This window comes from Monodelphis domestica, chromosome 3, assembly GCF_027887165.1.
Source record: "Monodelphis domestica isolate mMonDom1 chromosome 3, mMonDom1.pri, whole genome shotgun sequence".
NCBI classification, from domain to species: domain Eukaryota; kingdom Metazoa; phylum Chordata; class Mammalia; order Didelphimorphia; family Didelphidae; genus Monodelphis; species Monodelphis domestica.
In genome coordinates, this window is record NC_077229.1 from 258,063,821 (window position 1) to 258,088,002 (window position 24,182).

General features: G+C 35.9%; 1 protein-coding gene and 1 long non-coding RNA gene across 7 annotated transcripts in view; one reads left to right on the plus strand and one right to left on the minus strand.

Annotated features, from left to right (window-relative positions):
- PIEZO2 (piezo type mechanosensitive ion channel component 2) overlaps positions 1-24,182 on the plus strand; it is a 551,033-nt gene that overhangs the window by 492,590 nt on the left and 34,261 nt on the right. For all 6 annotated transcript variants that reach the window (XM_056823644.1, XM_056823640.1, XM_007487722.3 and 3 more), the window contains 9 exons: positions 2,244-2,663; positions 4,526-4,784; positions 8,181-8,363; positions 14,463-14,715; positions 16,784-16,916; positions 18,778-18,925; positions 19,014-19,228; positions 20,956-21,114; positions 22,644-22,791. In XM_056823644.1, the coding sequence (XP_056679622.1) occupies positions 2,244-2,663; positions 4,526-4,784; positions 8,181-8,363; positions 14,463-14,715; positions 16,784-16,916; positions 18,778-18,925; positions 19,014-19,228; positions 20,956-21,114; positions 22,644-22,791 (1,918 nt within the window). The remainder of the gene's footprint in view (positions 1-2,243; positions 2,664-4,525; positions 4,785-8,180; positions 8,364-14,462; positions 14,716-16,783; positions 16,917-18,777; positions 18,926-19,013; positions 19,229-20,955; positions 21,115-22,643; positions 22,792-24,182) is intronic.
- Positions 22,648-24,182, minus strand: part of LOC103093239 (uncharacterized) — a 68,134-nt gene continuing 66,599 nt past the window's right edge. The window contains exon 4 of the long non-coding RNA XR_008917665.1: positions 22,648-22,783. This is a non-coding gene — a long non-coding RNA (uncharacterized LOC103093239). The remainder of the gene's footprint in view (positions 22,784-24,182) is intronic.

Consider the following 24,182-nt stretch of genomic DNA (forward strand, 5'->3'; position numbering starts at 1 on the left):
GTGGAAAACATTGTATTGTCAGCTCCATGGGTTTTTTGTTTTTATTTTTTCTCACAAAGGAGTTTTATGAGAGCCATTTTATATGTTGATACTTACCAGGCATTTAACAGTCAAGGTTCAGTTCAACAGAATAATGTCGTCCATTATATATATTGCCGTTCTTAGATGGGTCCTCTAAGTACTCATTGCCTCCTCATGACACAAATTCAGTCAAATTAGGAGTAAAGTCACAGACATCAAGGGCCACTGAAAGTTTGATCAGGCCCTGGACTAACTCCTGTGATCTGAACTTCCCTCAAGGGATGAATCAATTTCTAAGCCCTCCTAGGAATTCTAGTCCAACCTCAGGTAAGTCTTATGAGAGATCCAATTGGCATGTACTCCTAGAAATTTTCCACATCACAAAGACTAGGACCAGAATGCAGGAAGATGCTGAAATTCTGAATGGATCCCTTGACCTCAACCTTTGTTAGTTTTAAAATTAAGTCACAGAACAGGATGATCTCTGAAAGTCCTGCAATGGGCTACTAGATGCACTCAGTGGTCTAATATTTTTCATTTTAAGCATTCATTAAAACTCAAATTCCCAGAACATTTTCTTCTTTGAAGGAAAAGAGGAAGAAGAGGGATGCTAAAATGGCATACCACTAATTACAATATCATAACTGATATTTTTTAAATATATGAATGTTCATATTGTATCTATAACTAGCCTGTCTTGGGACTGGAAGGGAAAAGTGGGACAAAGATAAAAAAAAGCTGCCATTCATGTGTCATTTTAAGCTTTGCAAAGGACTTTGCAAATATCTCATTTGATCTTCACAAACCTAGGAAGCAGGTGCTATTATTATCCCCATTTTATAGAAGGAAACTGAGGCAGGCAGAGGTTCAGTGACTTGCCCAGGGTCACACAGGTAGTAAATGTCTGAGGCCAGATTGAATTTAGGTCTTCCTGATTCTAGGCCCAGAACTCTCTGTCCACTTACCATGCTGCCAGATGCTTAGGCAAGACATGGAAACTTGAGCAAAAAAGAAATCTGAAGTAGAGAGGGGAGCCAGAAGAGGAAAGAAGTAGAAATGATCCCTAGAAAAAGACACTTAGAAGAAAGATCTAAAATAGAGTGAATCAGACAAGGAAAGAATTAAATAAATGGTTTAGATAGTAATAAAAGGGTAGAGAAAAGAGTCAAATTGAAAGCAGGCCAATGGCAAGTCAGAAGGGAACAAAGGTTTACAAGGTACAGAAGCTAATTTGAGGAATCAGTGTCATGTTTTAGAAAATTAATAAAGCAGAGTGGGTCAAGATAAAGACAGCCAGTATGATGTGGGAACTAAAAATCAGTTTATACATACAAGAGTCTCAGTGAACATGTTAGCCACCTTCATGGAAAAGAGAGATTGGATTTATTCTATATAAAGCCCAAGCACAAAACTAGGAGAGATGAGTGAGAATGAAAGAGAGGCAGTGACAGATTTTAACTTAAGAAGAAGAAAAATCTTCCCACTATAAAGAAATGTCTAAAAATAGAATGGCATCTCCCAGGTGATGAACTGTTTCCAATCACTAATGATCTTTGAACAGTGTCTGAAATGTAAAAATAGACATCAAAACCAGGTATATATATATATATATATATATATATATATATATGAATGGAGAACCTGAGAAGCAGAATAAAGGAGTCTAGGAATTTCAGAATACTTTGATGATGATAAGAAAAGTATGCACACCATCATTTATTTTAGTCTGGATTATGGTATGCCTTCATGATAATCATTTCCATATAGACCTATGTGTTATAGTTATATGAGGTACAATACAAAGTGTAATTAAGTCAAAACATTCTAATTAGACTGACAAGGTCTCTGCTTTCTGTAAACTGTGTAATTTGAAATAAATATATGAGTCAGCATAATGCCTTAATCTGGAAGTCAATATTACTCTCTATGAATCATAGGATAATTCAAATAATTCACTAACAAAATGATGATTTGGCATGAACTACATTCACTCGTTAACTTTTGAATTTGGGAAACAATATTGCTGTGTGCATTTTCTACCATATAGGGCTTACTTACTAGGATATTGAAGGATTAAAGGAAATAGGGTGACACATATTTAGGAAAGTGCCTTGCAATTTTTAAAAGGAGTTTCAGTATGTTCTCTTCAAATCAGTACAGTATTACAAGCAATCGCCATGTTAATTCCAAGTACTTTTTGCGCCTTCTCTTTTTCCTAACAGTGAGCCCACACAATGTACCATGCTATATTCTCGCCAGGGGACAACTGAAACCATTGAGGAAGTAGAAGCAGAGCATGAAGAAGAAGTAGTGGGCCCCCTACCTGAGCTAAAAGATGAAGAAGATGATGAGTATGATGAGGACTCAGTGGAGGTAGATCTCACCTCAGATGCTGAGTTGCCACAGTATTCTACTATGGACACCATGGATACAATGGATACTGTGGATGGTGATGTAGAAGCCCCACCTTCCTACAGCAAAGCAGTGAGCTTTGAACACCTCTCCTTTGACTCCCACGATGTGTCTGATGATAAGAACCACATGGTAGTGAGTCCAGATGACAGCCGGACAGATAAGTCGGGGTCAAGCATTCCGCTACCACTGACACATGAGCTAACAGCCAGTGAGCTTCTTTTAAACAAGTAAGAACTCAGAAAATATATGAAACATAATTGTTGAGATTTTCCAACAACTTCACTGTCTCATCCCACTTTCCTTCCTTACCACCACCACCAAAGGGGAAATTCTAATAGTTAGATATAGGAATAATTTCTCAAGCCTTTGTTTCTCTAAATAGAGAATGGGGAATGTCAGTGTTAGAATTTTACCTTCCTGAGTATTTTAACTTGAAAAATGTCCAATTTATCTTGGCCATGAATGTAAGCTAATTCAAGAAATATATAGTAATAAAAGCAATTAATTTTAGATAAAGTCCAACTTTATTTTGAACAAGTTGCCTCAGAGGACATATAAAACTTCTTTAGGAGACCATTATAATATGGCATGATCTTGAACTAGTCTTCATAACAAGGTGAATTTGGTTGGAGGCTGAAATGGTTTATATTGAGGGCCTGGTATCCAAATGAAAAGTGAGTAATTCATTTCATCTTTCATCATTTAGACAAAACATTCAGATGATCAACTGACTTTTTGGTGAATATTTTGTGTTATGTAGATACAATCTTAGAATGACACACACTAACTCCTCCAAGGGAAGACCAGAAGTCTGTGCCTAAAAAAAAGTTAAGGATTATTAATAGGTAAAGAATAAAACTATCTACATAATCATTGTGCTATGATCTTGAAGAGAATTTTTTAAAGAAAATTTAATCTTTATGCTATCAGATGACTTTTCTTAGCCATATTGAATGTGATAAAGATAGGAAAAATACAACTCAGAAAGTTCCAGAAATTTCTCCCAATGCAGCTTTATAAATTATTCTAAGTAGGTATGCCAAATAATATTCTCACAACTAGAGGGATTTATTTATTTTGGTCAAAATCAAAGACTTCATTTTGTCCTAATTTTGGTTCATTTATTTCCTAATGAGGAAATTCCCTTTATCAATTTGGATCAGAAATAAATCCACAACCAATGGTCTTAGAGATTGACTTGTCTAGGATCACACAGCCAGATTGTGTTAGAGGCAAGACTTGAACCATAGTCTCCCAACTCCAAGATTTTCCCTCATTCCGATAAGCCATGCTGCCAAATTCATCTTTTCAACTGGATCTCAATCTGCAAACATTTAGCAAATACTGACTATCTCTCAGGCAATATACAAAGAATTGGGGAGACAAATAAAAAAGTAAGGTTGCCTCTTCCCTCAAAAAGTTAATATTCTACTGGAAGGATACATATAAGTAATTACAGAATATATATATAGATATGTATATATATATGTGTGTGTGTGTGTTTTTCTTCACATATATTTTTCTAAATATATAGAAAATAAATGAAAAGTTATAAGTTGGAGTAGAACCAAGAACTTACAGAATAAAGAAAAGCATGTTGAAGAAGGTAGTAATTGAGCTGTACTGTGGAAGAAAGAAGAGAGGCAACTAGGTAGTTCAGTGGATTAAAAGCCAAGCCTAGAAACAGGAGACCCAGGGTTCAGATATGGCCTCAGATATACTTCCAAGCTGTGTGAGACTGGGCAAGTTACTTAACCCCTATTGTGTAGCCCTTTTTGCTCTTCTGCCTTGGAACCAGTATACAGTATTGATTCTAAGATAGAACGTAAGGATTTTTTTTAAAAGAGAGAAAAAGAAAAGCAGGAAAAAGAGGAATTAGTTCAGAATAAACAAACAAAATGAAACTGAATCTTTTATGAGTTCATCATCTTGAACTTTCTCCTTTCACAGATTTGTTGAAATAATAAATTCCAAGAGGACTTGTAGCTAACTTCCCAGCACAAATTAAAAATGTCTGATAACATAAGCATTTTCAAATGAAAATTAAATTAACTCCTTCTTATAATTTGGGGGATTATTTCTTTTACAGGATGTTTCATGATGAAGAACTAGAAGAGTCAGAAAAATTTTATGTTGATCAACCCCGATTCTTGCTCTTGTTTTATGCTCTCTACAACACGCTAGTGGCCCGCTCAGAAATGGTGTGTTACTTTGTGATTATCCTCAATCATATGATCTCAGCTTCCATGATTACCCTTGTACTTCCTATCCTTATCTTCCTCTGGGCCATGCTGTCAGTCCCAAGACCCAGTAGGCGTTTCTGGATGACAGCCATTGTATATACAGAGGTATGTAAATTCATCATGTGGTACCCGTACTTAGAGCTTGATTTTGTTTTATGTGTTAGTAAGTTCCTGAAAAGATGTATATAAAAGAAAAATGTGAGCAGATGGTCTTCAGGATATAGAACAGATGTTACAATAAAACTGAGTAAAAAAACAAGATTCCAAACATCCATAGACATTCATAGATCATTAGGGTTGGAAAAGACTTTTGGCATCATCTGGTCCAACTCTAATTTTATAGATGAGAAAACTTAGACCTAGGAAAGTTAAGTGATTTGGCCAACATCTCATGATTTAAAAGTCTCAAAACTGGTGCTAGGATTATGAACTCTTGATGACTAATCTAGTGCTCTTTCTACTATATTTTGCTGACTTCCAGTTTAAACTCTGAGTTAGCATAAAGTTAGCCTGCTTGAAGATCTTAACTCAGTGCCTAAGCCTGGTCCTAAGATAGGTCTGTAGGGGCTGACTAGTCTCTACTTCAAAAACAAAAATCAGTGCTTCATAAGGACCAATTTGAAAATCCTTTTCCAATACACTCTAGATAAATGATTCTCAAAAAGTAGTCTAAGGACCCCTGGGGGTCATCAAGACCCTACAGAGAATCTGCAAAGTCAAATCAATTTTCATAATAATTATTTTAATTTCTAATATGATAAATATCAAAATATATAACCCACATTTTTTAAAAAAGCTTTTGTGAGAGTCCTCAGTAATTTCTACTTTTTTACTCTACTTTCTGTCTTACAATCAACAAGGCAGAAGAATGGTAAGGGTTGGGCAATGGTGGTTAAGCAACTTACCCAGTATCACACAGCAAAGAAGTATCTGAGTCCAGATTTGAACCCAGGACCTCCCATCTCTAGGCCTGGCTCTCAATCCTAGTCACATCTAAAACTACCCCCACTAATAATTTCTAAAAGTGTAAAGAGGTCTTGAAGCTCCAAAATTTGAGAACAACTGCTTTAGACTGATCAGTAGGAGTAGAACCAAAGGGCATCAAGTTGAAACTGTTTATACTACTCAATCCATCTCTTTTTTCTTTCCCCAGCACCAAGAAAAGTAGTCTTACCCACAGAACAAATCAATTTTGGGGGATTAAACTTGTTGACTGAAGATTGAGATTTCTTTCAAACCAAAATTTTAGAAAACATAGATTCATTTAGTTCTCAAATTTATCAGTTCTATGCCTAGAAATTCTATTACCCAAATTTCCCTACAGTGCAAACACACTAGAAATTGGTTCTTTTTTTGTATGATACACTTGCTTTTTTGTTAGTTTTTTTTTATAATACATTTGCAAATATATTTGGAGAAAGAAAATTTAAGTTCAAGTCTCAGGTTTAGCATTTATTAGCTATAAATCAAGATCAAGTGACTTTATTTCCTAGAGTTATATGAAGAGGAACCCTAAACATATTTTCGTCCATTATACATAAAGCAAAGAGACATACTTTGTAGCAAACAAGATAGACCAAATATTTCAGGTCTGAACTAATTTATCAGGTATTCAAAGTCTCAGATTCCCATGAAAACAAATGAAAAGGAATGAAAAGAAGAAACTATGACATTTATGATTTCTTTTCATCTTTCTGTCTGATTTTCATTGAGTCCTTCCTGATTACTTTAGGTTCTGGATGAACGAGCCAATGCTAACTTTTATGGTGAGCTACCTCTTCCTTGAAGACTCTCCTGATCACCTCTGCCCCCAATTAGCAATTATCTCTACTTCTCTAGATAGCTCACACTAGTATTTGACCTGTTGTAGGCATGTAATTAAATTTAAGATTGTATTACAGTTATATTTATATGTTTTCTTCCCTATACTAGATTCTGACCTTCTTGAGTGTATATATTCTATTATTCATTGTTTCTTGTTAATCTTTGTGACCCCAGGAACTAGCATCTTGCCTTGAATATGGCAGCTGCTTCATCAATATTTGCTGAATTGATCTGAACTAGTCCTTGAGAAAGTTTTTGTTTTGTTGTTTTCAATAATTAAACATCAGTTAAAACAGGTTCCTTAACATTATTCAATTAAAGACAATAAACTGTCACAAATATTTGAGATTTGAGTCACAAAAGTATTTAAGCCAATACCCAGGTGTATACCCAATATAAAGAGAAAATTCTTAGTCATCCATAGGCAAGTGTGACATGAATGAGTTCAATTTATAGCTTGTCCCTAAAGCTAATTTTAAATTAATTTCAGCTTTCTCTTCTATACCTTTTTAACTGGAAATCCAAAGCAGAAAAATCAATTTTCTAGTATTTCATACACTTTTGAGTTTCAAAGGGTGACTGTAGGAATGAGAGGCATAGCAAAAGTGTAGTTTTGTGAACTCTAAGTTCCAGAATCTGCACACAAATGATAGTAAATGAGTTGAAATATATGATATTATAAAACTACAAAGATAAATGCTACAATCCTCTCAAAAGTAGTTAATTATTGTTGTGAAACATTCGGTCATCATGGCATTGTAGCATTGTAGCAGTGCTGATCCAAACTGCACAAATGGATCTCTGAAAAAAAGAAATTTGGAAGGAAGGAAGGAAGGAAGGAAGGAAGGAAGGAAGGAAGGAAGGAAGGAAGGAAGGAAGGAAGGAAGGAAGGAAGGAAGGAAGGAAGGAAGGAAGGAAGGAAGGAAGGAAGGAAGGAAGAAGAAGGGAGTGAGGGAGGGAGGAAAGGAAAGGAAAGGAAAGGAAAGGAAAGGAAAGGAAAGGAAAGGAAAGGAAAGGAAAGGAAAGGAAAGGAAAGGAAAGGAAAGGAAAGGAAAGGAAAGGAAAGGAAAGGAAAGGAAAGGAAAGGAAAGGAAAGGAAAGGAAAGGAAAGGAAAGGAAAGGAAAGGAAAGGAAAAATACAAAGCGTTAAAAATGAATAATTGAAGGAAGTGGCAGACATAATATGATTCTGAAACCAACTTACTATGACTGTTCATTAGGGAGCCACTTGTTTGAAGAAAACATTCTTGCTATTAAATTATTTTGAGAGGTTGGAGGCACCCCTGTGACTACTGGTTTAGGGACCTTCTGCATGGAAACTTTGCATTGATTGACATTAACAGTTCCTTTAGAATGTATAGTCAAGAGTTTCCTGGGAGTACTCATATATGAACTGAATTCTCCATTATCACAAAATGGTTTTGTGTAAGAGGCAGAACTTGATTCCAGGTCTTCTTGAAGGCAAGGTTAGCCTGATAACCACTACACCACACTACTGCTTTTAAATGAATAAATAACCTGTGAAGATTATAATGTATTTATCATACACCATTCTATTAGCTACTATAATAAAAAAACTATAGAAGAATCATTTCCATTGTTATTATTATTTTGCCATATAACCAATGAAATTTAGAGAATATACCTTTCACTCACATCTCTACCATTTCCAAATAGGTGGCCATTGTCATCAAATATTTCTTCCAATTTGGTTTCTTTCCCTGGAACAAGAATCTGGATTTCTACAAAGACAAACCATACCATCCACCAAACATCATTGGAGTGGAGAAAAAAGAGGGTTATGTGCTTTATGATCTTATTCAGCTCCTGGCTCTGTTCTTCCACCGATCAATTTTAAAGGTATTATAAGCAATACAATCCTTCTTCAATTAGAACCAACCAATCCTTCCTCATGAAATAATATATTTCCATTAATGCCAGGTGCAGAAGGAGGTAAAAGGAGCATAAAAAATATAATGTCTGCCCTTGGGAAGTTTGCAAGGCTGTAGAGAAAGAATAATTACAAAAGTGAAGAAAATTAGATAGTACTAGGCAGCATTATTGCTATTATTATTATTATTGCTTATGCAATTGCTTAGTTATGAGAAATACATTATAAGTGTAAGTGAAATTCACAGGCAGGATAGCACATTGTGAGCTGAAAAATGCCAGAAAGTTTATGGGAGAGGTGGAATTTAATCTGAGTAATGAAAAATAAGTGAGACTTGCACAATGAGTGAAAAGGTGATTTATTTCAGGAAAACAACATGGACAACGGACAGTGGAGAGGAATAAATACTAAATGTATGAATGCTGCACTTGGTCATATACTAAATTTTATTGAATTTATGTATATCTCCTTTTCTGAAATATTTGTTTAATATGGAGCACAGGAAGAGACTTCCTTCCCTGGAACAAGGACATTGTATCAGAGAATAATAGAAGATGAGCATGATGTGCCACATTATAATGGACTTTAATTGTCAAAAAGAAAAGTTTAAATTAAAATGCTATAGACAATTGAGAGCTATCACAGGTTCTTGAGCAGAGAGTTGATATGATGTAAGCTGTGTTCTAGAAAAATTAATCTAAAAAGCATCATGGCATAGCAGTTAGAGAGTGGCCTTTGAGTCACTTGGTTCAAGTCCCTTTTGATACATTCTGACTGTGTGACCCTAAATAATTACTTGACCATTGAATAGCCAATAGTCTCTAAGACTATAAGTTTCAGAAGAGTTTCCAATTTGAATTAGTTAGTCAGTTTTCTAACTAGGATTTCCCAATAATGATGAAATCATAAGTCTAGATCTCCTTCATATAAAACCATCTGTTCTGTCACTTCTAATGATGCAATAATATTCCACTACATTCATATACCAAAATGTGTTTTACCATTCCCTAATTATCTAAGAGGTGATCTAAGGCACCCCTTTGATTCTATTTATTTTCCCTTCTACCTCCACCCTTTTAATCCCCTCTTCATGATTAGAAAATTGTTTTGCTTGCAATGTCTTTCCCTGATATTATCCTACCTCTTAATCCCACTTTTTTCACCTTTTCCGATTTCCACTTTTTTCTCTACTGTTTGATATATTTCTATACCAAACTGTATGTATGTTCAACCTTCCTTTCTTTGTTTAAGATAAGAGGATTCATCTGATCCACACACTCTCCACCTCTTTCATCCTGTAAATATGCACATTCTTCTCACATACCCCAAATATAAGAAATATCAAGTTCCACACATTTTTCTTCCTTTTTTCATTACTGTCTCTTCTTTTAACTTCCCTTATTTTTCCTCTCTTCAAAACCTAAGAACAAAGCCAGTCCATTTCTAGACCTTTTTTTCCCCACGTAATGTGCAAAACTCACTAAAGAAATTAAGGTTCTGAAAGGAACCTTGTTTCTTCTTTTGTTAGAATGTTAGCACTACATCATCATACAAGTTCTTCTAATTGCTCAAATAAATTTACCTTGCTTAGTTTCTCTGAACTCTTGAGTTTGTATTTCAAAGCTCCTACTCAATTCTGATATACTCATCAGATATATTTGAAAATCCTCTCTTCTATTAGTAATCAATTTTCCCCTATAAGATTATACTCAATTTTACAAATTATGCTTTGATTATGGCTATTTTGCTTTTTGAAATATTGTATTCCAATATCACCTCTCATTTATGATCAAAGCTAATAGTTGGTGTCTGGTCCTGACTATGATTTCTTTATACTTGAATTGCTTCTTTCTGGATAGTTAAGGTACTTTTTTTTTTTAATTTAAAAACTTTGGATTTGGTTTGTGGCATTGCTGGGACTTTAGCTTTTGGAGTTCCTTTAAAGAAGTGATCTTTGGATTATTTTCCATCTTTACTTTGCCCTTTGGCTCTAGTAGACATGGGCAGTTTTCATGTATGGTTTCTTGAAATATAGTGTTCAGGCTTTTCTTTTAATTGTAATCATGGTTTTCAGGATGGTTCTTTTTTTCATAATTCAGTTTTATTTATTTAAGGCTTCATTCATTCATTCACCAGACATTATCACAAATCTATTACATCCATTGTTATTATATTAGCTAAGTGGAAAATAACTATCAGGGTGATTTCTTAAATTCTTTCTCCTTGGAATGTTTTCTTGATTTTTAAAATTATCTTCATTTTATTTTAATGTATTTTGCTATCTCATGGAGTCATTGATATATTGTTTGTGTATTCCAGTTTTCAAGGGTTCTATCTCTTGGGCAAGGCTTAACATTTTCTATGTTACTTAATCTCCTTCCAATTCTTACCTCAACAATTTTCTTAATTTTAATAACTTCTTCTATGTATTCATGTAGTCCAAGTAAAAATGAATCTTTCCCCTTTTAGTCTTTGATAGCAGTTGCTACAGAAATGGTTTTACAATAATTGTTACTAGGGAAAGGCTCTGAATTACTCATCTATTCAGATTCATTTTCTCAATTGAGAATTTACACCAGGGCTACATTCTGTCCCTTGCTGGGCTTTTTGGTGGAGTGGTTTCTTCTTCTGGGTGTCATCTGAGTTCTGCTAATTTTTTTATGTTCATTTTCTAAAGCCTTCTGAGGTTAGACTCTTTAGAAACTTTGCTATTTGGCATGCCCAATCTTTATGGTTCTTTCATATAACTCAGGACAGAGTATTAGGGAGCTTGTAGTCCCTGGACATAGTGTGCCTCAGTATGAGTGCTTACACAAGGTGCTGGTCCATACCATACTGGTCACTGCCCAATGTCCCTCCAATATGCTTTCAAAGTCTGCACTCTTGAACCCTCTGAATGCCATGGAGCTTTCTCAGATGAAGTCTTTGCTCTTGTGGCCTCTGGATACAGTGCCTTGTAGACTACACATTTCCCATCTCTACTCACGTTAATTTTTACCTTTCTGGAAGGGTTCCCTTGAACCCAGGATTCTGGTTGACTTTGTGTACATTTCTTCAAGATGTAACTCACTGTAGTATTTTTATTGAATGTCTTGATTTTTTTTTTTGGAGTAGTGTGAACTTCAGGCCATTGCTGAAATAGATAAGGAGGAACAAGGCAGCCTAACTACTTTTCAGGTGTCCGTCTTGGTCAAAAGTCCCCAGTAATATCATGTGCAACTAGTTTCTATGCTATTTTCTATTTTTGGAGTGTTTTAATAATGAATATGTAAAAATGTATTTTTGTAATATTTACCCATTTACAAGCACAAAAGCCTCTTAAAATAGGTGTATGTTTATATGTGTATATACATAAACTATATATAATATATGCATAGAAATAAATATTTGCATTTTAAATCCATGGAACTAAATAATGGACTCTACTTCTTCCAAAAAATATTCTTTACTCCTTAAAAAAGAACATAATAACAAAACTTCTCCATGAAGAAAGGGGCTTTATCTGTTCACTTCTTTAAAGAGGTTTGCATATATTCACAGAATGTTAATCTATTGATTATTTTTTCTGGCTTTTTTTTCTTTGTACTTTGTTATAATTTATTATTTAGTCATGTTCAACTCTTCATGACCCTGTTTTGAGTTTTCTTGGCAAAAATACTGTAGTTGTTTGCCATTTCCTTCTCTGCCTCATTTTACAAATGAGGAAACTGAGGCAAACTGGGTTAAGCAATTTGTCTAGGGTCACAGAGCTATCTATAGCCAGATTTTGAACTCAGGAATCTCCCTGACTCCAGACTCACCACTCTATCTACTGAGCCATCTAGCTGCGCATTCTTTGCTACAAATTGTCCCCTTAAAGTTACCGGTGATGTCTTTATTGCCAAATCAAATGACCTTTTCTCAACCCTGATCCTTCTTGACTTAAGTGCAGCATTTTGCAGTGTTGATAGCCTTTACTTCTTCTATATCATTTCTCTCTAGATTTTCATAACATTTCTCTCTTCTCCAGTTCTCCTCCTGTCTTTTCAACTGTGAGTCATCCATATTCAAAACCTCACCATCATCCTCAATTACTCTCCTTCAGTCTGCATATAGCCAGTCCATTGCTGTTTCCACTAGTCATTTTCATTTTCACAACATCTTCCATACTGTTATCTTGGGAATTTGGTGAGGAAAGAACAAGAGGGAATATATAAATAAATTCAGGTTTATTGGTTGGGAAAGGGAAGAAGGAACAGGAGTTTAGGAGAAAATTATACTAGTTATCTTAAAATCTAATGTCTATAAATTATCTAAAACTATCTTATTAAGCTAAGCAGTAAGTTCCCCAATCACCAAGTCTCACACCAGAAGTCCAATCAAATGGGCCAGGATCTTCAGCTGGTTAGCCTATCTTCAATCTTCTTGACTCAAAGCTGCCACCAGCCATTTTCAAAAGATTTCTTTTCTTCTGCTGGCTCAGGAGAAAGCCTGAAATCTCTCTTCTAAGCCTCCAACTTCCAGAAGACAAGATGAAGTCTGTTAGGGCATAGAATCTTTCCCAAATCTCCAGCCTCAGGCTCCCATGTGACCCTTAGTCACATGCTCCTGTCAATCACTCACTCTGACATTTGCACCTCTCAGTTTTTTGCAAGCCATTCATCCTTTATCACATCCATATCATCTTTTATCACATCACCTACTTTCTACTCACACAACTGCCAATTCAGTTAAGGCTATCACCTCCTCTCACCTAGACTATTACAATAATCTGCCAACTAATCCCTCTGCTTTAAGTCTTTCCTCATCCTCCACTCAATTGTCAAGGTGATTTTTTTCTAAAATATGCCTGATCATGTTCTATCCCCCCCCCCCTCTTAATGAGCTCTGGAGGTTCTCTGTTACCTCCAGGATCAAATATAAAGTCTTATGTTTGACACTGAAAGCTTTTTTCACTCCATCACTCGCTACCTTTCCAACTTTGTTATAGTTTATTCTCCTTTGTGTTCAGTCTCCCATCTACCTTCTCTGTACCTTTGCTTTGGCTTTTGCTGATGCCTGAAATTGGCTTCCTCCTCACTTCTGTCTCTTAGTGTCCCCTTAAGGCAGCTTAAATCTTATCTTACAGAAGGCCTTCCCTGAGTCTCCTCCCTCCAACATTGATCCTTTCCCTCTCAGTTTGTCTTCCATCTGTTCCATATATTCTATTTGTACCTAAGTAGTTGCATTTTATCTTCCTAATTAGAATATAAGGTAATATTTCTTGAGGTAAGGAACTGGTTTTGCTTCTTTGTATCCCCAATACTTGGGATAGTATCTTGCACATAGTAGGAACCTAATAGATGCTTGTTGACTTTTTGATTGATTATAAGAAATGGATTTCTGGGTAAAAGAGGGAGAAGGGATATAGCCATAATTTAAATTTATTTAATAACAAAGATAACAAATAGAAAGAATGTATTTTTAAGAAATTAAAACTGAATCTTGTCTTTTTAAGTTCTTTGCAAAGCTTATTTTTTCCCTTAATTGAAAAATTTTGTTTAATTAATTTAGAATATTTTTCCAAGGTGACATGATTCATGTTCTTTCCCTCCTGTCCCCCCCACCCTGTAGCCAATGAGCAGTTCCACTGGGTTTTACATGTGTCATTGATCAAGACGTATTTCCATATTATTAATATGTGCATTAGGGTGATTGCTTAGATACATCCCCAGTCATATCCCCATCAACCCATGTGATCAAGGCAGTTAAAACTAAATCTTGTTTAAGTCCATTCACCTAACTAGGTTAGGTTCTTTTTATTCCTCTACTCATCATCTTCTAGTTCTCTGTTACTTCTAGGGGCTTTGGGAGATTTAATGTAAAATATTTACAAATATTTTACTTATTTTATATTTAAAATTTGCATAAATATAATATATAAATAAAAATTAATTTTAATTACAACAATTAATTGCAAAATACAAACAAAATATCCAATTTGAAGTTCTTCATTTGCTATTACAAGGTCCACGGAATGTTTGTTTTCATTTGAGCTATTGACTATCCTTTTATGCTACCACATGACATTACTTTCTGGGTTTTTTCAGTGTCATGGCTTATGGGATGAAGATGATACTGTTGATACTGGAACCAATAAAGATGATTCTGATGATGAACTCTCACTAAACATGGGAAGAAGAGATTCCTCGGACTCAATGAAATCTGTCAATCTTGCAGCATCAGTGGAATCAGTCCATGTCCACTTCCCAGAGCAACAGGCGGCCATCAGAAGGAAGAGCTCCAGCAGCAACTCACATCTATCCCACAGATCTAGTTTCTCCTCAAATAGGTCTAAGAGAGGTACTTGTCTCATTAATTTGTAACATGTGGTATATTCTTAATGATCCTTTCTTGTAGGTACACTAGGTAATAAATCACAACTTATATTGGGAAAGGACTTGGATTTAAAGACTAAAACTGTAAAACAACCAAATTTTACATTTTCTTTGGAAAGTTTTGACTTACCAGCAATGAGTAGTATATAATGATGTTAATAACATAAAAAGCAGATGTCAACATGATGGGATATGAATCTATTTGATTTGATATGGAGTTAACAACCTTTATTTTGTTTACACTATTTTGCATTGTTGAGAATAGACTGCAGTCCTTGGAATTAGGAAGAACTCCAGTCTTGGGCAAGCCACTAAAATTCTAGCCAAAGGCAATTTTCTAAGACTCTAACTCCCAGATAAGTTCCTTATCTCTACTGTTAGATAAGGCTTCTTCCTGTAATGAATAGCTCTCTTCACCAATAAAATCACAAATCTAGACCAAAAAAAAAAGTCATCAAGAATCTATTGGACCCTTAAATAATTGTGTTATTTTAGTATAAGTATTGGGCTAAAAAAGAAAGGCGGAGGGGGGGGGAGGGAAGGGGGTGCGGATTTCCTGCTCTTCAGATCTCAGGTGTGAGGAAAAACAAGGAGACCAGTGGAGAGAGTAAAGTATTAGAAGACTGGAAAGGTAAGAAAGGGCCCATTTATGTAGAAAGTAGGGGAAACAGCTCTAAGCAGGGAGAGATAAATAAGTGAGAGTGGGGAATATAGAGGGGGTGATTTAGTGGAGAAGACAAGATAGGATGGAATCATTTAGACATTTAGAGCAGTTTGCCTTCACAAGGAGAAAAATCACTCCTTTATGTGAGTCAGGAATAAAATGGTGAAATGAAAATGAGTGATAAGAGTAACCTCTTGGCAGAGAGCCACATTTTTTTTTTCACTGAAACGAGGTAAGGTTCTCCCCTCAAAGGATGGAGGTGATGAGGAGTTATGGGATATCTGAGGAGTGATAAAAATGTAAAAGTTGATTTGGTGAGAGGAATAGTGCATCCATTAGGGAGGAATAAAAAGAGTCCTTTGCTGCAGTAAGGGAACTATTGAAATTATTTAACGCAAATATGTAGTGGATCAAATCAGTAAATATTCACTGTATTCCTCCAGTTTTATTCAGCAGCATGTGAATAGCAGCAAAGGCAGCAATTGGTAAGAGTAATGCAATGCTGAGTCTTGGTTCTGGGGAAGATTGAGTTTTGAACAATTTGTGATTTCATTAATATCCTCTCAACCACTGAGGACAGCAAACTCTGCTTTACTCCTTATCTTGTATTATTTTTATAAAGTGCTCAAGGATTTAGGCAGCTAGGTGAAATAAGGTATACAGCATTGGATTTAGAGTCAGAAAGGCAAGAATTCAAATCCTTCCTCAAAGATTTATTATTTGTATGGTTCTGGATAAGTCCCTTAACATTTTTTCATCTGTAAAATGGGGATGATAGTAATAACATCTATCTCATAAGGCTCTTAAGATTTTAAGATATTCCCAACATATTGAATACTTCATTGGTTTTTGCAAGTACCAGTGTATCTACAGAAGTCCTGCCCTTATTATCCCTGTATGACTGACTCTTTCTTCCTTTTGTTACCAATTTTGAAGTCATTACATATGTTATTTGTATATATTATTTGTTACTGAAGTATTAAGATGAGATATGGACTAGAGAAACTACAATTCCTGGTGTTTCAGTACTACAAACTATTTTCTCTTTATAGCTTCTGATGATGAAGATTTCAATAGTATTTTGGAAACAAAATGTTAATCCTCCTAGTCAGTGAAGTTATATAGTCATAAACCAAATGAATTGTGTAATTATTTTTGAAAGAAGAGGAAAGTAGTCACAGATTTTTAATTACGCTATGTTTGGAATACTCTGAGAAAATTTTTGAAGGCATCCACATCTACATTCATCATCCCAAAATATGTTTAACTGTCCATTAGTTCTTGAATAATCCCATATAGATTTTGTATGACTAGATGTTGACATAAACCCTATTTCTCACATAATGTTTGCATGCATCTCTATTACTAGGCAGCACCAGCACTCGGAACAGTAGTCAAAAAGGCAGCAGTGTCCTCAGCATTAAACAGAAGAGTAAAAGGGAACTGTATATGGAAAAGTTCCAAGAACACTTCATCAAAGCAAAAGCTTTCACCATAAAGAAGTAAGTAACTAGAAATGTTTCATTTATTTATTATTTTGTAGGGTTGGGAACTTAGAGTTAATTATTTTATATGGATATAATGGAGCACGGAAAAAAAATGCTTCTATTGCCTTGGGTGTAGCTCTTTTTATGACAGAGTATCATGGGAATGCCAGACTGCCTTCATCAGAGCGGGAGCTTGATGAATGTTTGCTCAATTATATTAGGAGGTGTCACAGTTATTGTTGTTATTGTTATTATTCAGTCATTTATTCATGTCCAGCTCTTTGTGAAACCTCGGATCATAGCACACAATTATCTTACAAAGTTTGTCCAAGCTCATGTTCCTATAGCAGACTTTAAAATGAAATGTCCTGTAGACACAATTAATCTGTGGATTTTATTCCTATTATAATAGCTCACATTTAGGTAGCACTTAGTGGTTTCCAAATTGCTTTCCTCCCAAGGAACCATCAGAAAGATAGAACATGCCTTGATCTCTATTTTCAGATGAGGAAGATGAAGCTAAGGGCTATTAAGAGACTTTCTCACAGGTGCCTAGCTTATATGAATCAAAACCAGAAATCTAAGCCAGCCTTTCTGATCTCAAGATCAATGGGGTCTACACCACTCTTTGCTCTATACATCCTCCTTTCCCCACAACCCTATATGGCCAACAAAGCAACTAACATTGGGGTCTCAGAAATCAATATGAACCAGATATTGAAATCTAAGTACAGGTATTTCTTGTCAGTCTCTTCCACTGTCCATGCGAGGATAGTGAGGGGTAACAAAGCAAGAGTGTGAAGCAAGGAGCCAAAACTGAGGGAACTATAAAACAGAACTAGACGGGGGCAGCTAGGTGGCTTAGTGGATGGAGAGCCAGGCCTGGAGCTAGGACTTCCTGGGTTCAAATATGGCCACAGACACTTCCTAGTGTGTGATCCTGGGCAAGTCACTTCACCCCCATTGCCTAGCTCTTACCACTCTTCTGCCTTGGAACAACCAATACACAGTATTGATTAAGATGGAAGGTAAGGATTTAAAAAAAAAAGAGAGGCAAAGAAAGGTCTTCATTTTATTGTAAGTCTCCAAGCAAAGATTTGGTGATCCCTTGTTAAATAAGTGGGGATTCCTATGGGGCCCAGCTTGGACTAGTTGCCTGTTGTGCTCCCTCCCAACTCCAAAATCCTATGACTCTGAAAAATTCAATCAACTCCAAATATGAAAATAGTTTCAGCTTAAATAAACAATAAACCAGAGACTAGGCAAACACAAAGAAGGTAATAGATTCCAAATACTGGAAGGGGGTGAGCAGGAGTACTGGAGGCCATTCAGGAGCCATGAGGGCCAATTGTAGGTAAAATAACAAATGCTTAACACATCCCACTTAAAGCTTTCTTTATGCATAATCTCATTTAATCCTCACAAAATCCCTGGGAAGTAGATGGGATTAATATCCCCTTTTTTTTTTAATGAGGAAACTGAATGAGAAGGATTAAGTTACTTTCCTGCACTCACAGGGCTAAGAAAGTTCTAAAGTTTGATTGGAATTCAAATCTTCCTCATTTCAACTACTCCAGCAGCCCCCGTACTACTCCACCTCACTGCCTAGGTGGTCTTCGGCAAAGAAAACATGGGGGAAAAGAACCCAGAAGAACTTTGATTATAGAAGTTTCCTTTTCTTCTCTCTGGGGAGTTTTTATATTTAGAGACGAAACCTCACCCATGACTCCTCTGGGATTTAAAGATGGAAAGCGTAAACTCCAAGCTACAGTGGGAAAGCCACGGGCTGGCAGCGGATAGGTCCTGACCCTCCCAGGGCATAATGCCGTGCTTCTGTCTTCTTGACATCAGTGGGATTTTGATGCTTGCTTTTCAGGACCCTCCAAATATACGTGCCCATCCGGCAGTTCTTTTATAACCTCATCCACCCAGACTACAGCGCTGTGACGGATGTGTATGTGCTGATGTTCCTCGCTGACACCGTGGACTTCATCATCATTGTGTTTGGCTTTTGGGCTTTTGGGGTAGGTTTTAATCTTATGCCTTTACAGAAAGGAAGCTTCCTTGTCAGGAAAATTTCATTTGGATGTTGTTTTCCCCCGTTTTGCCCAGAAACACTCTGCAGCGGCAGACATCACATCCTCACTGTCTGAGGACCAGGTCCCCGAGGCGTTCTTGGTAATGGTGCTCATTCAATTTGGAACCATGGTGGTAGACCGAGCATTATATCTCCGGAAGACTGTCCTGGGAAAGGTGATTTTCCAGGTCATTCTGGTGTTTGGAATACACTTCTGGATGTTCTTCATCTTGCCAGGTGTGACTGAGAGGTAAAAAATGAAATTCTTCCCACTTTCTCTACATTGTGTTCCAAGTCAAAGTCGACTTGAAAGAACCTAGGATTCTCTATCAAAATGACTTTATTTCAGGATACTTCATCCATCATACCCTAGGGTCAGAGACCTCTCTGACTTCAATGCCAAGCTGCCAGTCAGACAAAATCCAAAGTCTTGAGATTCCAAACCATATATTTGTAATTCGATGTTAAAAATTGATTTGCCTTCCTCTGACAGATATTGCTATCAAAAATTTAATTCACTGGTGGCTCAAAGATAAAACATTTATTAATACTCTTTCAAGCAGATGGTGAAGTCTGTAAAGATCAATCAAAATGCATGCATCCATGAGTTTCTTCTTTGTTATTCATAAGCCATCTATGAAGCACCTACTGTGTGCACAGAACTTTGCTGTCACTGTGGGAGATGTAAAGTTTAGATAACACATAACCCCTGGATTTAGGGAGCTAGTACGGTAAAAGGTGAACTAGTTGAAAGCGAGTCTACTAGAGGCATCATTAAGTAAGTATGCATTTATTAACCATCTCTTATATGCCAGGTACAAGGCTACATACCAGGAATACAAGTACAAAGAATTAAGAAATTCCTTCCTGCAAGGAATGGGAGAGACAGTAATATATCTATGTGTATATATGTGCACACACATATATATATATATAACATGTATATTATGTGTATATAAAAATGTGTATAAGAAAAACATTTGTTGCTTCCCCCAGAAAAACTTACTATCTCTCCTGATCATTAGAATGTAAATTCCTTTTGAGTTTATATGCAGGTGTTTAGAGAGGTAGACAGACAGACAGCCTGCCTGCCTGATTTGGTGTTTCAAAAGCCTTAGTGTATTTTAAGCTACATATATATATATATATATATATAAACAGATGTGTATATAGATATATACAAATTATAATATCTAATCATATATGGATCCAAGTATATATGTGTGTGTAATACAGATATTCACCAAACATAAGCACATGTAACTATTTAAAAATGTTTAACTTTGGTCATAAGATACAAAATGGAGAGCAAAAGCCACTCATGGGGCTTGAAGGATGCTAACCTCCCAGTGGGATTAGGAAACACAGAACTTTTCAGAGGTTAGCATCCTTCAAGTCCCATGAGTGGCCTTCTCTCTCCCATCCTACATCCTATCACCAAAGTTAATTTTTTTTAAATAGTTCTTCCTTTCTTGGAAAATTGACTTCTGTAAAACTAATATGCACAAACACACATGCAAAAATACTACTTACCAAAAAATCCTTTTGGGGAGGGGTATGGGGGGAGATAAAAACTCTTAAGTGAAACAAGGTTAGTCACAGAGGAGAATGATCTAAGATCCTGCCTACTCATCATTTCCTGTTTTCCTTTTTTACAAAATTTATTGCTCAGTTTTAACATTTCTGCAAAATCTTACATTCTTCCAAAGATTGTAAAAACAAAGCATCTCATCATTTTGTTTGAAACCATATTGCAACTTCATATAAAATTTTTCCATTGCTAGTGATTACACTAAATTCCTCATTGATTTGGAGCATGCATAAATTTCACAGGACCTTTCTCTGGGTCCACAGATTTGGAAGACTTCCTGTACAGGCCTTCTTCAACACTTTAAAAGATCTGTGACTTCCTAATGTTGAGCACATAAGCCAGCAGAGTATCTGCTCCTGCATTTTTCGATATATTTTTTATTCTAGGAAATTCAGCCAGAACCTGGTTGCTCAGCTTTGGTATTTCGTGAAATGTGTTTATTTTGGCCTGTCTGCCTACCAGATTCGCTGTGGCTATCCAACTCGGGTACTAGGAAACTTCCTCACCAAAAGTTATAATTATGTCAACCTCTTCTTATTTCAAGGGTAAGTGTTCTCAACTTTAATATATCTTCTTCAGAGAAGAGGCTTTCAGGTCAATAGCCCTCTTGGGGGGCGTGGGGGAGAGAACTCAGTACATAATGATTTTTGTGACTTTAGAGAAGGCATGGCAAATTAGGGATTTATTTTGCTTTACTTAGATTTATCTGTGAAACAATGTGGGAACTCTCTTGGTGTTGGTACAATTTCCAAATCATCTGGGCAGTTGTCCTATATAACCTATGGCAATGAAATTCTGTAAGTTCTCTATTTTGGATAATTAAGTACCGGCTAAAATCCTTGTGAAACATTCCCATCTATGTTGAGTGGAATGCAAGGAGATTATCTTAATAAAATTTCCATCTTGTTATTTGCTAAAGGGCCCACTTTCTGAGAAGCAGAATTAGATGCACTTCAAGGGACTATAGGAAGTGAGGACTAGAAGTAAAGGCTCAGTTCATGTGCACTCAATTCTCTTATCCTGTTATGTAGTTCAAGTCCTTTCAAGCATCCACAGTTGAGAAGCACTGCATATTTCACATAATTATAAGTTAGATTTTGGGGAAGCACATTTGTGAAGATGACTTATATAATGCCATATTTTTTTCACTCACCAAAGTTACTCTCCCAAAGTACTTCTTTAGTTGATATGTACAACATGACTGATTCTCTTCTAGTCCTGGGAAGGATCTGGTTCAATGACTTCCAAATGGAGTATTATATTATATATATGTAATATATAATGTTTATAAATATATATACAAATTATATAATATATATAATAAATCTAATACTAAGCATTATATTATATGCATATAATAATATAGAATGTATGGTTGTAATCATATTATACATATGATATAATGCTTAGTATTATACATGTTTCTAAAATAGTACTCTGCTACAGTGCTCTGCTGATCAATATGCTATGGAATTGCCTCTGTTGAATAGCTAGAGTCTGTCACTACAATCCCCAGTCTGATTCAGGAAGAGCTGAATTCCTTAACCTACCCTGAAGCACTCTTGAAAGGTTCTCTTCTATCATTAACAGATGCTTAGCTTGGCTCTATTCAACTTCTGATGTTGCTTCCTGAATACTGAGCAATTTACTTTGTTTAAATACATTTACTCACATTTTTATTGATTAATCTGTGTTTCAATTCATCCTGTAGCAAACTCACCAAAACTCGCTACCATGAATTCATCCATAAACAAGTAAATTGGAAATCAAAGTCTTAGTTAAAGGGGGAATCTTTGGTGATTTAAATGATATGCAAAAGGTCTACTAAGGTTGCTTCAGACTCCAAAGATTTGTGAGTCTGAAAAAATATATATTTTACCAAACTTTAATAAAATCTTGTAGACAAAAGAATGATCATTTCCTAAACTTTATGGCCTGACCTTATTTGCTTTAGTTTACATTATCCTGGAATGAGGTTTGAAATTCCAAGGAGCTGCATAAGCTCCTGAATTAAAATAAACCATGTTGGAAATTTTTTATCTCTATCTCTTAACAAAATATGACTTCTTGTCAGGTTCCGCCTGGTTCCATTTTTGACTGAATTGAGAGCCGTGATGGACTGGGTGTGGACAGACACAACTCTGAGCCTTTCCAGCTGGATCTGTGTAGAAGATATTTATGCTCACATATTCATTCTGAAGTGTTGGCGGGAATCTGAAAAAGTAAGAAAACTATAAGAATAGCATGACCCCAAATTTTTTAAACACAAACTGACCATTTATCATGAAAAATAGGGAATACTGACAACTTCATGGCTAACTTAAGTTAGGGCAAGAAGAGATAGATAATATTAAAGCTTGTCAATGTCCTATTCATGTCATTTAAGTATCTCCAATCCATATGAATTGGCAATTCTGGACTGAATCCATATTACCTTTGTCAAAAATAGCTTCCAGATGTTTGATTGCTTTGCCAATCCTGTGCTGTGCATCCTTTTTTAAAGGATGTGATAGATTCTTATAGAAGGGGGAAATGGTATAACAGTCTTCTAAATGATACATTTGGGAAAGGGAGGGAATACTGTGGCAGGAAAATTAGAACTTGTGTCCTTAATTCATGAGCCTCTTTTAATAATCCATAGTTTGATGTGGAATAAGTTTTTAAGCTCCTGATTAGGTCATAATAATTATACATACTGGTATGATCATCACAACTACATATATATTGGTATGGTCTATATGTGCAGTTGTTCATATTTTTTGATAGTGTAATTACTCTGTGATCTCAGCGAAATAGATACTCACTCCAACTTGCTCCATCCATGGCTTCAGTCTTGCGTGACCTTTGTCCATGACCTACCATACTAAAAGTCCAGCCAATGTACTAGTTATCTTTTAGATTACAGACCAAAAATTAATAAGGGGCTTTTGTTAAATATCTAATATTCAGTCTGATTTTATTTTATTTTAACAAAGAAATGTATGGAAATGGAGGTTGACTAGTAACTGCAATAATTATACGAAGCAAATATATAAGTTATACAAAGTCTCTGGGTCTCATCCTGGTCAGAAAAAGACGAACATAACCACTAACCCTTATGTAATATTTAACGGGAAAAGAAATGGAGATAAAATGAGGTTTGTATGGGGGTATAGAGGAGTTGAGGGGAGAGAGGGAATATTGCTCGGTGAGGCAAAGGAAAGAGATGCCCCCTGCTGAGAGGAAGCAGCAGGGGTCCAATTAGGACTGTTTGTCCTTGAATGACTGAACTGATGTTCAGCTCCCTCTATGCCCAGAAAAGATAGTCCACTTATCTGACTATGAATTCAAATAATATAAAGTTAATAACCAGTTGGGTTTGGAGTTTTTTCTCAGCTTCAGAGCTGAAGCCAGGTCCCAGAGGCTGGTGGAGGGTTTCTCCCACTCCTGTCTACTCTATATCAGTCCTCGCTTTGTCTAATTCAGAATCTTAGCAGTAGACAGAAAGCAAACAAGAACAGTTCTGACTTTCAGAACTAATTGGGCCTGAATCTTTGGGCTGAACCAAGAAGAGGCACGCCACTCCAGACTGGGTCGAATGAGCTCCTCCCTACTCCAACACCAGGAAGGAAGT